The sequence below is a fragment of the Chrysochloris asiatica genome, unplaced genomic scaffold (assembly GCF_000296735.1).
Source record: "Chrysochloris asiatica unplaced genomic scaffold, ChrAsi1.0 scaffold00067, whole genome shotgun sequence".
Lineage (NCBI taxonomy): Eukaryota > Metazoa > Chordata > Mammalia > Afrosoricida > Chrysochloridae > Chrysochloris > Chrysochloris asiatica.
This window is the reverse complement of record NW_006408585.1, coordinates 13,659,729-13,674,944: the sequence shown is the minus strand read 5'-3', so window position 1 is coordinate 13,674,944 and position 15,216 is coordinate 13,659,729. Positions and strand designations below refer to the sequence as shown.

The following is a 15,216-nucleotide window of genomic DNA, read 5'->3' as shown; positions in this document are numbered from 1 at the left end:
AGTCCATTTCAGCTCAGTAATGCCTAAAATATCGATGTTTATGTGTTCCATTTCATTTTTGACAACTTACAATTTTCTCAGATTCATACTTCGTACATTCCATGTTCCAATTATCAATGGATGTTTACAGCTGTTTCTCTTCATTTTGAGTTGTGCCCCATCAGCAAATGAAGGTCCTGCGGGCTTTTCTCCCATGGGCTTTTTACTCCATTCGCGTCATCACTGTCAAGTCTACTTTGAGGAGGCAGCTCTTCCCCAGTCGCATTTTGAGAGCCTTCCAACCTGAGGGGCTCATTTTCTGGCACTATATCTGACATAAGGTTTTCAGTGACTGAATATTCGGAAGTAGTTCGTCACTCGTTCTTCCTAGTCTGTCTTTGTCTGGAAGCTCATCTTAAACCTGTCCACCATGGGTGACCCTGCTGTTGTTTAAAATACCGGTGGCATAGCTTTCTGAATCACAGCAACTCAAGCCACCACAGTACAACAAAGTGATAGACAAGTGGTAGTTTATTAACTCTTAAAATCATTTGCATTTTTCATAACTTGTCTTATAGGTTTCAAAAGTTTCAAGAAAAACAAAAACTTCTATTCAGGTACTCATGTGGACCTTTTGTTTATATAGGAGCTACAAGATGAAAACACATTGTTTAAATCCCAAATTGAACAGCTTAAACATCAGAACTCACAACAGGTAGGTATGATTAGTTATCCTGTCTTTTATTTATGAGGTAATAAGTTATATCACCAATACTGCTGATAACTATTCTTGCCATTTTTGCCTTAGTATTGATAATACAATGTTTTGTTTTATTTATAAGTATTTACCTAGTTTCCTAAAAAACAGTAATTTATAGCAAACCCAAAGTAAAATACTTTCCAATATATGATCTATATGCTATTACTCTATGTGGTCCAGATCTGCTTGGTACCTGTGTGTATGTCTTTCCTTATCCTCTGCAGTGTTTTTCTTAACCAGCCAGTGAAAATCCTGTGGAGGTCAGTTTCAATATGTGTGCACGCTGGACCTCTGCTTTTCACCCCTAAAATATTAATCATTAGAGAAAGACTAAAGAGTGTGTAATATAAGTGATTGATAGTCTAACACTATTTATAATACATGGTAAAAATGACAAAAGAAAAGCTTTTATTTTAAAAATTTATTCCCAAAATATCCTTTATTTTCTGATACATTTGAAGGTATTTTGAGGGAGAATAGAATCAGCTTAGGTAATTGTTCACTTCGGAAGATTGTACTCAGAGAGGCATTGATGAGAAATGCCCTATGTGAAGAGCTATATCCCTTTGTTATCCAATAAGTTAACTTTATGTCAAATAGGAGTGTCTTAGTTATCTAGTGCTGCTATAAGAGAAATAACCATCAATGGGTAGCCTTAGCAAATAGTAGTTTATTCTCTTCTAGTTTAGGAGGCTAGAATTAAAGGCACAGTTCAAGCTCACCAGCTGCTCCTCAGAAACCCTACACAGGGTCACTATGGGTTGGAATAGACTCTCTAGCTGTTAACAACAGCAAAGCTCTAGGGGAAGGCTTTCTTTCTGTCAACTCTGGAGGAAGGCCCTTGTCTCTTTGAGTTTCTGTTCTTGGGTGATCTTCATGTGACTTGGCATCAGTTGTTCCCCATCTCTGCTTCTTTCCCTTGCTTGTGTAATCTCTTTTGTATCTCCAAAGAGACTGATTTAAGGTACACACACTACACTAATCTTATTCATTAACATAACAAAGATAACCGCAAAAAAGTGGCATCAACCATTCTTCTCACAACCCTCTCTACTTTTCAGCAGGGTTCCATAATTCATTGCTTTGGCCACACATAACTCAGATACTGTGCTCACAGTTACAGGTTTTATTAGGGAATTGAGCAGGCTTCAATACAGGTCAGAAAATGCTCAGGGCACAGTTCTTCCAGACAGTACAGCCTCTTACCTGTGCCCACAGGCAGGCCCCTCTCTGTTCTTGCAGTGTTGGAAAGCTCTTTTAGTACTATTGATAAATGCTTACAGGGCACGCTACTCTGCCGTAAGCCACAGCTTAAAGACACTCAGCTGTAGCGCATGAGTCAGTAAATCTAGCTATCCCTATTATGTGTCTGGAAATACCCCACTCTGCAAGCAGACATCCTGCCCAGAATTCTATGGACTGGGAAGCTCACGTGCTCTGTCTCGTGCTCTGACTCTTGGTTTTGCTGTTGCTGTTCCTCTACCCCTCCTCCAGTGACATAGCTTTCTGTCTCTGGGTCGAGGCGGTTTAGTGCCCACGGATCTCTGGGTTCAAAGAACACATTCCACTCTTGGCTCTTTGATGGTGGTGAGGTCCTCTCTCTTGGTTCTGAGATTGCTCATTTTATACCCATGCTAATGTTTCAAGTTTTTGCAATTACAGTAAACGCTTCTACCATCCACCGCTGAATAATGACATCCTATCAGTAGCTTCTCTTATCAGACCCATCAGGAAAAGTGTCCTTTGGTGGGAGTTACAAAGACAAAGACTAGAAGAGATGTGTTAAATAATTCACCACACCACATCAACATAGTTTTAAATGGGATTGTGTTCACAAGCATAGAAATTAGTCTTGGCAGCACATATTTTTTACAGTTCAATCAATAGTACTGAGGTAATGATTTTTACCTAGTTTTTCTTTAGATTTGATTGTTTCATTTTGTTACGACTTTTGGAAGCTTAACATTTTTCATGGAGTCACATGTGTGTTGTATAGTATGAAAATTTAAGGTATTAGCTCAGTACTTTGTACATAGAATGTTGTTGTTGTTAAGTGCTGTCAAGTCATTCCAACTCATAGTGAATCCTGTATAGGGTTTGTGAGGAGCAGCAGCTGGTGGATTTGAACTGCCAATTTTGTGATTTGCAGTCTAGTGCTGATTCTACAGTGCCGTACCAGAAGTCCAAGTAGAATATCCTAAGTGCTGAATGAAAACTTTGTAAGTGTGATGAGAGTGAAGATTGGATTGAATACTCAACATATTTTATAAATTTGAGCCCCGGTGGCACTGTTGGATCAGCACTGGACTGCTGCTAACTGCTGTTTGATGATTCAAAACCTCCAGCTGCTCTATGGGAGAAAGATGAGGCTTTTTCTGCTCCTGGGAAATCCTATACAGGGTTGCTATGAATTGGAATTGACTTGACGGCAAAGGATTGTATTTTATTTGTACATATTTTCATTGAAATCATTTGGTTAAAGTCAAGGTGGTTGGCATATGGAATGTATGGTGTTTTTGGTGTTGTCTTAACATATATCTGAAAAGCAGTTAGTTTTTTGAAGCTTCTTCAAAGCTTTGTTTTGAAATGATTTTACCTCTTTTAATAGGTATCTTCTTTTACCCCTCATGAAGAACTGTTAAAAGTGTAAGTACCAAGTTTGAGTCATAAATTGAAAATTGGCAACTGTGATATCAATTCGGTTCTTGGGTACCCGGTAAATATGAATATAAATGGTCACCTAATTTTCAGTTTTATGCTGCCTCTGGCTGAGCTGAAGCACATTGTTGTTGGGTTGGGTTGTTTTTTTTTCCCCTTTGGTTATTTGGATTTTTTAAAAATATATCGTGGAGGAAGATGTTTGATACCCCACTGCTGCTCCCAAGCACTTAGAAACCATGAAACTACATTGAAAGTTTTTCTAAGTTACCTTAAATTGTTAACTGCTGAACCTTTGGTTCTAATCTTATTATAAAGTTGAATAATATAACTTTTATTTAGCTTCTGTATTTTTCTAAATTCATAATCTTTATGATTACTCTGTTGAGGTAATTTTTTTTTTTTTTACATATCTTATGCATACATATATATATATATATATATTTATTTATTTATTTATTTATTTTCATACATAAGCTGCACTTACGATTATTTCAGATTAGGTGGAATGTTTCCACATGTTAAGTGTGAATTAAATTAGTTATATTGGGTCATAAAGTAATCTAGATTTTCTCCCATTTTGAATTGTTTATAGAGTTGGTGATTTATTAGGTAAGACTTATTTATTGTTAAATTGGGTCGAGTTGGACTGTATAGAGCAGGAGTTGAGCTCCTCTTTCTGTAAAGAGCCTACTTGTGGTCCCATAAGTCTCATTTGCATATTCTGTTTTCCCCTAATCCTTTATAAAAACATAAACAATTCTTAGTTTTGTTTAGCCTGTTTTCTTTACAAAAACAGGTTGTGGGCTTAGCCTGGGGCAGAGTTTTGTCAACCCCTAATATAGAGAGCTGTGTTCTACTAGAAGAGCTATTCATGATTTAACCTTCTACTTAAGCCTTTCTCAACAATAATAGCATCAGATTGCAGATTTTTGCTGTTGCTTTCTGCGTTTCTGGGAAATAACTAACACATTAGACTGGAGCAGAAAACATGAATTCTGAGACTGCTGTGAGAGTAAGAACTCCTGGCTGACTTTAATGTTAGACTTTGTTATGGGTCAGTCCCTTAAAGTCACCACTGATGCTCCACCTTCTGGGGGGAAATCATATGGGAGTGCTTTTTCCTCTGAAACAGCTCCTGCAATTGATCAAGATACAACAGTTTATGTGTTCACAATCTGTTTCTTATGGGATGCTCTTCTTTTCTTTTGAGCGTGAACTTCAACATGTCAGAGAGTGTATTACCTTATTATAAAAGCCACTTACGAAAATATCACGTCTTAGGAAGGGCTTCATGTGATAACAGCAAAGCATCTCCTATTTGATGCTTTTAGTTTGCAGTAACAAATATTGATGGGGGTATTCAAGTTTTATTCACTTTGCCTGAAAACCTTGCTCTGTGTATTCATGTTTTGGTTTAGAATTTCAGAGAGAGACAGAGAAATAATTGGTCTCCAGAATGAGTTAGATACTTTGAAGGATGCTGTTGAACACCAGAGGAAGAAAAACAATGTAAGCAAATATTTATTGGAACAGATCTTTTATTTTTATTACTTCAAATTTGAAATCTCATGGTTCAGGATTATTATGTGTTTGTTTGTTTGTTTATTTTTGGAAGCCACTTTTGACATTTGATTTATTTATCTCTGTAGGAAAGTGTGATGGTTTCTGGTGTATATATAGCTTTTGGAGAATAGGATTATTTGGGGCAATTATTTTATTGAAGACCCAATTTTTTAATGAGTAACTGAAAAGGCCAATTCATACACGAATATTGTTTTAAATATGAGTTTTTTGAAAAACACTGGAAAAACAAAAGACTTTCTATTGAACTTTATATTTGAGGAAAATTTTTTCAGCTCACTATTTTAAAATCACATGTGTTTACTCTTATGCTGTTCAGGCTAACCTTTTTGTGAACTAAATGTAATGTCAGAATTCAGTTCTCACTTCTGAATAATTGAATAATTCTTTTCAAAGCCTTCTAGAACTGTCTTCTTGAAACTGAGAGATTGTTCAGTTAAGTGCAGTAGATGCCTCAGAACCTGAATATATTTACAAACTAGGAAAGGATAGTGCTTTAGAAAATAAAATCTTAATACTTTTGCAGACTAGACAGTTATGATCTTAAACATTCTTTATGAAGAGAAGTTGACACCATAAGTAGAATCCAGGCATTCTTTGCAGAGAAGGATTTTTTGTACACAAAAGTGTAATTAAGACTTGAATAAGGCTAAAATGTTATTGAACTCTAAAGGGGTATTGATAATAAATAGATAATGCATTTTTCTAATGTAAGTTATATTTTTTAAAGTTCGTATTAATTAATTTAACAAGTTGGCATTTTCCTGCACCCCTGAGTTTGTCAAAATTAGGTATGTGAGTTGCCCTTTTTGTGTGCCTGTGTAACATTACTAATAGGACTGCTGATTCACAGAATTTGAGTGAATTTGCCAATACACTGCTAACATTTTAAATTTTTTTTTTTTTTTAATTGGGATTCTGAGATAAGGAGGGCATGGTTATACCAGTAATTCTGGAGGCGTTGATGAAGAGACCCAAGACCCTAGAGGTCTGGATATTGAGGTCTTCATGCATTCTAGCTTTTTATTTGCTGTGGTTGGTTGACCAGGTTTTTAAACCTGCTTGAGCTGTGGCCTCCCTATCAATAAAATGGGAATAATTACTTCATAGGGTTATTAGAGGGTTAATTAGAATGTATCTGAAGTACTGGAATACTGGTGTGGCATTGTAAGATTAGCACTGGACTGCTAACCACAAATTCTGCAGTTCAAACTCACCATCCACTCCTTGGAAGCCCTATACAGGGTTGCTATGAGTCAGAACCAACTTGAAGGCACTTAACAAAAACAGCAACATGTGAAGTGCCAAGTTACAGTGCTTCGCACATGGAGTGAGCGCTCAGTAAATGGTGGTTATTGACTTTTTATTTCTGTGTTTATGGTTTTCTAACTGAAGGCAGACTAAAATATAGCAGATTGATCTGTGTTTATATTTGCTTATGAAATGCTGTTAAAATCTAGATCTTTCAGACCTTTTGTTTCTTCTTCTAAAAGAATGTGTTTTATGTCTTTCAAGCCTCCCTGTTTGCCTTACTTACATCAACTAGTTCATACAGTTTGTGTCAGGTTGCTTTAGGGCATACACATTTGACTATGCTAGGAGAGATGCAGAAGCCCAGCAAGTTACTGTGTGATTCCTAGGTAGATTGGAAATGTGTTAACTTTATTAAAACACAGAGAAACGTTATGGCACAGCAGGAAGTCCCCTGAATGATGTTGAGCCGTGTCTGAAAATCACATATAAAGCTTTGTGCAGTACTTGAGTACTCACTTTGGTTTTAGTCCTCTGCTGCTCAGTGTGCCTTAAATCTTGTTTGTAACTTTGATTTTGTGTGTTTACTTTTGAATGCTTTCTTTTTGCCACATGTACACAGTAATTACCTTAAAGCTGGCTTATTTGTTGTGTATATTAATAATGGGAAGTGAGCATCTTTATCTTCCTCATTCAAACTTCTAAACATTGCTTTTTATTTTTTTTGCTAATACACATATTTTTCCGTTGGAATAATTTTGCAGTAACCAGCATTTAAATGCAGTGCAAAAATCTTTCAATAATGGATAAACTGAAATCATTCTTTCTAAAAATGACTAGGACCTTCGGGAGAAAAACTGGGAAGCAATGGAAGCATTGGCATCAACTGAAAAAATGCTGCAGGACAAAGTGAACAAGACTTCCAAGGTTGTAATGCTAACTCCTCGAAACAGTCCTTTGAACAGAGAAAATCTGCAGCATGTCTTAAATCAGACTAAAGCATTTAATTTTACTGCAATTTAAATATAAAACACTCATGTCATCCACATTTGTCATCTCCATCATCTCTGCTTTTTCTCATCTACTCCTTGAAGCTTTAATTTTGGGCATGCTGATTTGTTGTTATTACCTAATTGTATAAACTTATAAACTGAAGAATCTCAGAAAACCTTCTGTGCTACCCATGCAAGCTCTTGTTAGACAGTGCGTGCCTATTAGGCTGATTAAGAAAGAACTGTGATGGAAAAAACAACAACAACAAACTTAAACTAATAAACACATTGACCATACACCTATGATTCACAACAAAACTGTACTAAGTAATTTGGAGTACACCATGCTGACTCAGACAAGGCAGAAAATAATAAAAGCCATAAGGGATCATTCTGGTTGTGTTAATTTGGATGACTTCTCAGATGAGGATGAATTGAGCTTTAGGTTTTGGAGCAGCTGGACAGTAGTCACCACATATATGGAATATTTATTATCAAAGATAATTTTCTTGACCAGAGTATGTAAAATACTCTGGGAATATATATCCCTGTCTGTTTTCAAAATGATGACGGATATGCCTCCTAGACGCAAGTTGTTACATAAGTTTGAAGATTTCTAATGAACTATAATTTGAGAAGGTGTTCTTTTAAAAAATTTAAGAGAAATTAATGTAGTAATCTGTCAACTACAGTGGAACCTGTTTAAGGTGGAAACCTGTTTGTTAGAGAAGAAAAATTCAAATATTTCCACTAATAGAATGATAGAAAAGCTGTAAGACTGTGCTCTATCAGAAGCAGGAAGTTGTGCTGCGAGTCCCAGAAAAGCAAGGCAATCCTATACAGTTATAGCTCTCACAGATTGCATTATACTTTGAAAATTCCCAAGAATAAATGTGAAACAAATACTGAATTTTACACATGGGAAGTGAAGAATTTGCTATTCGGTTCAGCATTTTAAAAGTATTTGATGAGCCAAGATCATCTATTAGATTTTGAATACATGTCTTAGTAACATTTGAAGGAGTTTGGATAGGATATGCTTTTTATATTCTACTTGCATAAAGATTTACAGCCTCGGAACCCCTATACAGGGTTGCTATGAGTCAGAACCGACTCCAAGGAACATCACCACCAGCGCCATGTTTTTTATGGGAAGTTTTAATTTGTACTAAGGTTCTTTTAGTGTAATTAATTTATATTTACATGTATATATATATACACGCACACACAAACACACACACACTCAACCTGGTCTTAATTTTCCACTAAAATCTAATTAGTGAATTCTGGAAGGTAAAGGTACTAGAAAAATCTAGGCCAAGTAGAACATTATTTTGTTTTGAGTAGCTCCAGTTGCAAGTCAATACTTATCAGCAGTGAGACAGCTGGTATAGGTTTTAATTGTTTCTTCACCTTTGTTTTTCATTGTTAAGAGATATCTTCTATTCTGATGATCAGGTCACATATCTTAGTAGATGCTCATCTTTTATTTAATATAGCAATCCTGAAAGAAGCTGTATGCCACCTGCCATAGACATTCTGACATACTAAAATTCCAACAGAAAACTAAAATCTAATCAAGTTTCAAAATTCATCATTGAGCTTAATTAATGTCGTCCTGCATAGCTAATCATCCACAGAGAAGAGAATTCACAGTCTTCTGTATTGCAACAGAATTTAGCCAGTCCTGAGATTCCACAGGTGTACAGTGATGGTGAGTGACCTAGTGCAACAAGCTGTGCTTTAAAGAGGAGCCGTGTAAAACATTGTTAGACATAGAAGCAAAAGTAGTCTTATCTAGAATGTAACAGAGAATGATACACTGCTTTGTCCGGATTGCTTTTAGGTAGTAAATATTCCTGAGGAACAGCTATGGATGACAGGTTAACATGGAAAGGATAGGTTATATACTATGTTTCTGTAGGTTCTGTATCTGCAGTCTCCACCAACCACAGATTGAAAATATTGGGTGGGATGGAAATAATTAACTGGCAGAGAGGATTAAAGTGCTATTTACATAGCATTTGGTATAAGTAGTCTAGAGATGATTTAAAGTATATGGAGGAGGTGGGTAGGTTGTACACAAATACTACACTATTTTATATAAGGGATTTGAGCCTCTGTGGATTTTGGTGTCCTTGGGAAGTCCTCAAATTAATCCCTCACAGATAATGAAGGATGACTGTATGTTATACTTGACAGGTCGTAAGGAAATAAATACATTACAATAAAGCATTTATCAGTATTTCCCAGGTTAACTAGAATGGCTTTTGCTACCCGCAATCACTACTACTGTGTCAAGTGATACTTGATGGCAAAGATTATTAAAACAGTATGGAAGGAATTCCTCATTGTTGTGCCTCTTTATTACAAGTTAGACACTTTTCCTCGTGGGCTCTTTTCAGAAAGCTTCATTCCACAGTGTCTCTTTCCCTAAATTATTTTCTTTAAAGAATACTCTATTCCTTCTGTGGTCAAGTGATAGAAATCACTATTCTCTCTGAAATAATTAGTGTTTTGAATGTGTGTATGTGTATACTGTATTGTATACAGTAGGTGTATTCCTGGAAAATAGTGGACTTTAATGAATTATTAAAACTTCCACCTAGAAAATCTTGTCGCAAGTTCTTAATAAAGGGACAGCTTTTTATCTGTATAAACCCACTGCCTTCAAGGAGATTTTGACTTATTGCCACCTTGTATAGGGTTTCCGAGGCTGAAAATGTTTATGGGAGCAGAAAGCTTCATCTTTCTCTTGTGGAGCAGGTATTGGGTTTGAACTGTTGATCCTTTCCGTTAGCATAGAATATAATTATGCTGTACCTCTTCATTTTGTAAAATTTTCCATGTGATTGGACTTACTTAAATTGAAGCTCATGATCAGTTACAGAGATAATGCATAGAAAGAGGAAAAGATAGGTTTTTGAGATCATACTAGCTTGCTTGCATTTTTGCTACCTGTGAACTTGACAAGTATTGTCTTGAACTGATTTTCATGACTTTGGTGTAGATGTGTGTTTTTATAAAGACTGTTGTTTTTATCTTGTAGAGATAGTGTGACTATTGATTTTTTGTTTGTTTGTTTCTGTGTGATCAAGTCATTATCCTAATTTTGACAAACCATGATTCTGAATTTATAATTAATACCCAACCCACTAGGTTTGGATTTAAAATGATGAAATCTAGACATCGGAGGGGGCTTCACAGAGTTAGTGGAAAAGTGGAATGAAAAGATATTGGAATTTTCTACAACCTTTGAAAAGTCCCTTTGTATGTACATCTGTATTACTTGTCTTTACATTTATTTACACTTGAGAGTCCATACCCAAGTGTCAATGTTATGCTTGGTACTAGTGAAGTGTGTTATGGCATCAGTTTATCCTCTTTTTTCCCATATGTGAAACTGATCAAACTCTGATCCTTTTTACTTTGTTTATCATAAACAGCTCCAGATGACCCTGAAGCTGAAAATTTAGAGCTGCCATTGTAATCCCCATAGCATTATGATCCTTTAGCGGTACATTTTATATAGAAATATTTGCCAACCATGGAGCCCCAATTTTATTGTGCAGTTAAATATTGTTTTTTAGTACATGCAATTTAACTTTTAGCATAGGAAGTGTTTTAATTTCTTGATGATTTGTTCCTGGAGGTGCAAATCATTTAATTTCTAATGCAAGGAAAATGCCCATATTATCAGGTATTTTCTTAGTTTGATTAATAGAACATTTTAAAAGATGCTTTAGAGATATTTTCCTTTTTTATTGGGGTTTGAGTGAAAGTTCACAGAGCAATTTAGTTTTCCATTCTGTAACAATAGTCATATACAGAATTTATCTTTGAACTCATTTTAACACATAAAAATGGAAACTGTTAAACATTTATCAGTATTAAAATGAATAATTTAAATATGATGACTTACTCATTTCTTGGAGCTAAAACACTAGTAGTGCCCCCCCCCACCAAGTATTAAATTTTATGATCTTGTAAATTTGATTTGTCTCATCATCTGCTTTAGGAACGACAACAACATTTGGAAGCAGTGGAGTTAGAGGCTAAAGAAGTTCTGAAAAAATTATTTCCAAAGGTGTCTGTCCCTTCTAATTTGGTAAGATTTATTTATTCTTTTTTCATGGCATATTTATCATTAGTTGAAGAAGTTGTGAATAAGCGGCATTTGCACTCTGCACTTGGTTTTGATAGTGCACTGACTCCGTAATCTAGCATACTTTTCAAAACTTTGTATAAGTAACTTGACTCCAAACTCATTTCTATTTACTCAACTGATACTTTATTTTATTCTAAAATATTATAAGACATTATTTGAAGGATTATAAACATAATGCTTAGGAAAGAAATATTTCTTAATGGTTAGCAAAATCAATGTTCTCAATAGCTTTATGCATGTTGTTGTTATTGTTAAGTGCCGTGGAGTCGGTTCTGACTCATAGCGACCCTGCACAGGGTTTCCGAGGCTGTAAATCTTTACGGGAGCAGAACACATCCTCTTTCTCCCGCAGAACTGCTGGTAGTTTCGAACTGCTAACCTTGCAGTTCACAGCCCGATTCATAACCACTATGCTACCAGAGCTCCTTAGCTTTATGCATAATAGAGTTTAATTGTAACTGGTTGCTGCTTAGTTTTAGGGATACAATATTTTAAAAATTAAATGTATTGAATATTATAAACCAGACTATTTTTCAAAAATTAAAGCAGTTTTTCATCTATTAACTTAGTCAAGCAAAATTTTTGGAGCTAATATAGGAGAACTGACTTTACCTGAATTTATGTGTTTTAATTAGTTCAGGGAATTACTACAATAAATATTTGAAGGCAGAAAAAGCTAGTGAGCCTGCCTGTGTTTCCTTCAGTGGTGGTGTAGGGAAAATTGTTGTATATCCTCACAAGTAAAGACAATAGCATAATAAGCTCAGTGTACCCAGTATCCCACTCCAGCTGTTACCAGTATATGGCTTGTGTCCGTACACCGTCATGTTTTACCTCCCACCCTGTACACCCTAGATTGTTTTTAGGCAAATCAGACATCAGAGGGTTTCATCAGTATTTCAGTATATATTTCTAAAAGATCAGGATTTCTTTAAAAATAAAAAAAGCAAACCTCCAAAATACTATTATTAAATTTTTAAAAATGCACCTTTAATAATTTTTAATAGCTAATTAATACTTGCATTTCTCCAATTATAAAAAATTGTCCTTTAATTAAATGTTATTTCAATTTGCTTAAATTAGGACCCAAATATGGCCAGTTTGTTGTGATTGGTTTAAGATACCTCTTTGGTCTTTCTTGTTTCCCCCAACACACCCTTCCCTTTTATTTTTGACCTAGGGTTTCCCATTTGTTTTCCCAGTCTGAATATAACTGACTGCAAACCTATATAGTGCTAGGATATTTTTGAGTATCCTGTAAAGTAGAAGTTGTGTACAGGTAGAAACGTGATCATATTCAGAGGCTCAGTGTTTCGAACTGGGTGGAAATAGGTGGCACAAATAGTTAAGCATCGTGCTATAAACCAAAATCTTAGAGGTTTTGGGTGCCTTGGAAAAAAGACCTGGTGATCTACTTTTGAAGGTCACAACCATTAAAAACTGTATGGGAGGGGGGAGGGTTCTGCCATCTTAGAAGTTGCCAGAAGTTAGCATTGACAGCAACTGATTTGGCTTTTAAAGAGCCCTAGTTTGGTTTAGTTTAGGTGACATAATGGGTTAAGTGTTGGACTGTTATTCACAAGGTTGGCAGTTCAAACCCACCAGCTGCTCCTGGAGAGAAAGATGAGACCGTCTGCTCCTGTAAAAGTTTGCAGACGTGGAAACCTAAAGAGCAGTTCTGTTTTGAATTATGAGTCAGAATTGACTCGATGACTGAGGCTTTTTGGGTTTGGTTTTTGGTTTGGTGTTGGGGCAAGACTACTTTAATAAGCAGTATTGTACACTTCCATCAAGAGATACATAATGTTTACTTGTATTACTTTGGCCATTTGGAGCATATTTAGGGTAACTGGAGTTCTTTTTGATACAACCCTGCTAAATTTTGATGACTTCTTTGCTTTGTGGTATGACAAGGTGTTTTTGATTTATTGTATACATTTCCTGCCACAAACTTGGAATTGACCATTTCTCTAAGGAACTCTGGTTCTTCTTAGTAGGTGATAGGGGTGGTATATGGCTTTTTAAACAAACTTAATGGCCTGATCTAAATATCATCTGAGTTTATCTGTGTGCTCTCTTAAGCTATATACATGTAATGTCCACTTATTTTATTTAAATATTTTTTGGGAAATTGATTCTTTTGACTTTTCTCCCCTGCCAGAGTTATAGTGAATGGTTACGTGGATTTGAAAAGAAGGTCAAAGAATGTGTGGCTGAAACTTCAGGTTCAGAGGAGGTTAAGGTTAGTTCAAGAAGCGAAGGGTCTGTATTTTAACCAAACCTGGAAAAAAGAAATGAATCAGTTTGCCTTTGTAAGGTTGAGAAAGAGATAGGATATATTGTGAGTAATCATGTTTTAGTAAGATGTAAGAAGGTTATATTTCATCTTGTGAAAAAGCTGGTGCGGAGATACTCTTCAGACTTTCTTAGATTTAATGTGTGTACAGAACTAATATTCACCGTTTCTTTATTTCTGTAACTTAATTTCTAAAACTGAGTAGTTAATTATCTGTTAGTTTCATTCTAGCCTAAGTTTATGAAGTAAAGGTCAGTTAAGATAGGTTTGTAGAAATTGATTGGTTGGTGAAACATCCAAAAATACACCATTAGGAGTCTTCAGAAGCTGTGTGGATTTTTAGCTGGCTCTGAGATTCATGGAAATGATTGATTTACTTCCACATGGCATGAATAAAATCACTCTCTCATTTGTATAGCATTGGCATTGTGATTTCACTGCACTTGTGGGTCTGCTTTGGTTTTCTTTTCAAACTAAAGATTGAAAAGCTGATTTATTCTAAAACCGTGCAATATGTTTTATAGTAAGCAGACTGAAAAGAGTTTAACTAGCCAAAAAACCAAATGCAAAGGTCATTGAACTTCATTTCCATACAGAAAGTTGAAATGTAGTATTTCATTATAAAACCGTTTGGAACCATTTATCACAATACACCATTAGACACTGAGACAAATTTCAACTATAAAACTTTCTGGTAAAATTAAATGGAAAATTGTTCTTTATTTCATTCTTTGCAGGTTCTAGAGCACAAATTGAAAGAAGCTGACGAAATGCACACAGTGTTACAGCTAGAGTGTGAAAAATACAAGTCCGTCCTGGCAGAAACAGTAGGAAATGATTTTAATCTGCATTTTGGTTTTATTTTTAAATCATTTACTTATACTAAGTTTATCTGTCATCAGTACAGAATTTTTCAAAACATGTGTATGTTTACCTGTAGGAGGGAATTTTGCAGAAGCTACAGAGAAGTGTGGAGCAAGAAGAAAACAAATGGAAAGTTAAGGTTGATGAATCACAGAAGACTATTAAACAGGTATTTAAAAATGAAGAATTTAGAGCCATGCTTCATTGTGTGGTTCCTGGACAAGGAGCATCAGCTTTACCTGGGAACTTGCTAGAAATGTAGACTTTTAGACCCCCCACCCCCCCACCCAACTCCAGGTGCCCTGAATCTACCTCAACAAGCCCTCCAGGTGGTGCTGATGCTCACTCAGATTTGAGGAGAACCATTGGCTTACAGCAGGCGTGGGGAATGTCCATCCTTCAGGCCTTAAAAGGCCATCAAAATAATTTGTTCTGGCCCTGCCAAGGCAATCACAGTTCCAGCTGTTGCATTCTTGTTGTTAAGTACCGTGGAGTAGGTTCCAACTCAGTGACCCTGCACAGGGTTTCCGAGGCTATAAATCTTTACGGGAGCAGAAAGCCTCATCTTTCTCCCATGGAAACGCTGGTAGTTTTGAACTGCCGACCTTGAGGTTGGTAGTCTGATTTGTAACCACTATGCTACCAGAGCTCCTTAGCCATTGCA

General features: G+C 35.9%; 1 protein-coding gene across 1 annotated transcript in view; it reads left to right on the top strand.

Annotated features, from left to right (window-relative positions):
• The window catches only part of KTN1 (kinectin 1 (kinesin receptor)), an 88,700-nt gene that overhangs the window by 56,210 nt on the left and 17,274 nt on the right, over positions 1-15,216 (top strand). Inside the window, exons 29-36 of the mRNA XM_006864643.1 lie at positions 626-694; positions 3,348-3,385; positions 4,819-4,909; positions 7,073-7,159; positions 11,243-11,332; positions 13,554-13,634; positions 14,426-14,515; positions 14,629-14,721. Coding sequence (XP_006864705.1) covers positions 626-694; positions 3,348-3,385; positions 4,819-4,909; positions 7,073-7,159; positions 11,243-11,332; positions 13,554-13,634; positions 14,426-14,515; positions 14,629-14,721 — 639 coding nt within the window. The remainder of the gene's footprint in view (positions 1-625; positions 695-3,347; positions 3,386-4,818; positions 4,910-7,072; positions 7,160-11,242; positions 11,333-13,553; positions 13,635-14,425; positions 14,516-14,628; positions 14,722-15,216) is intronic.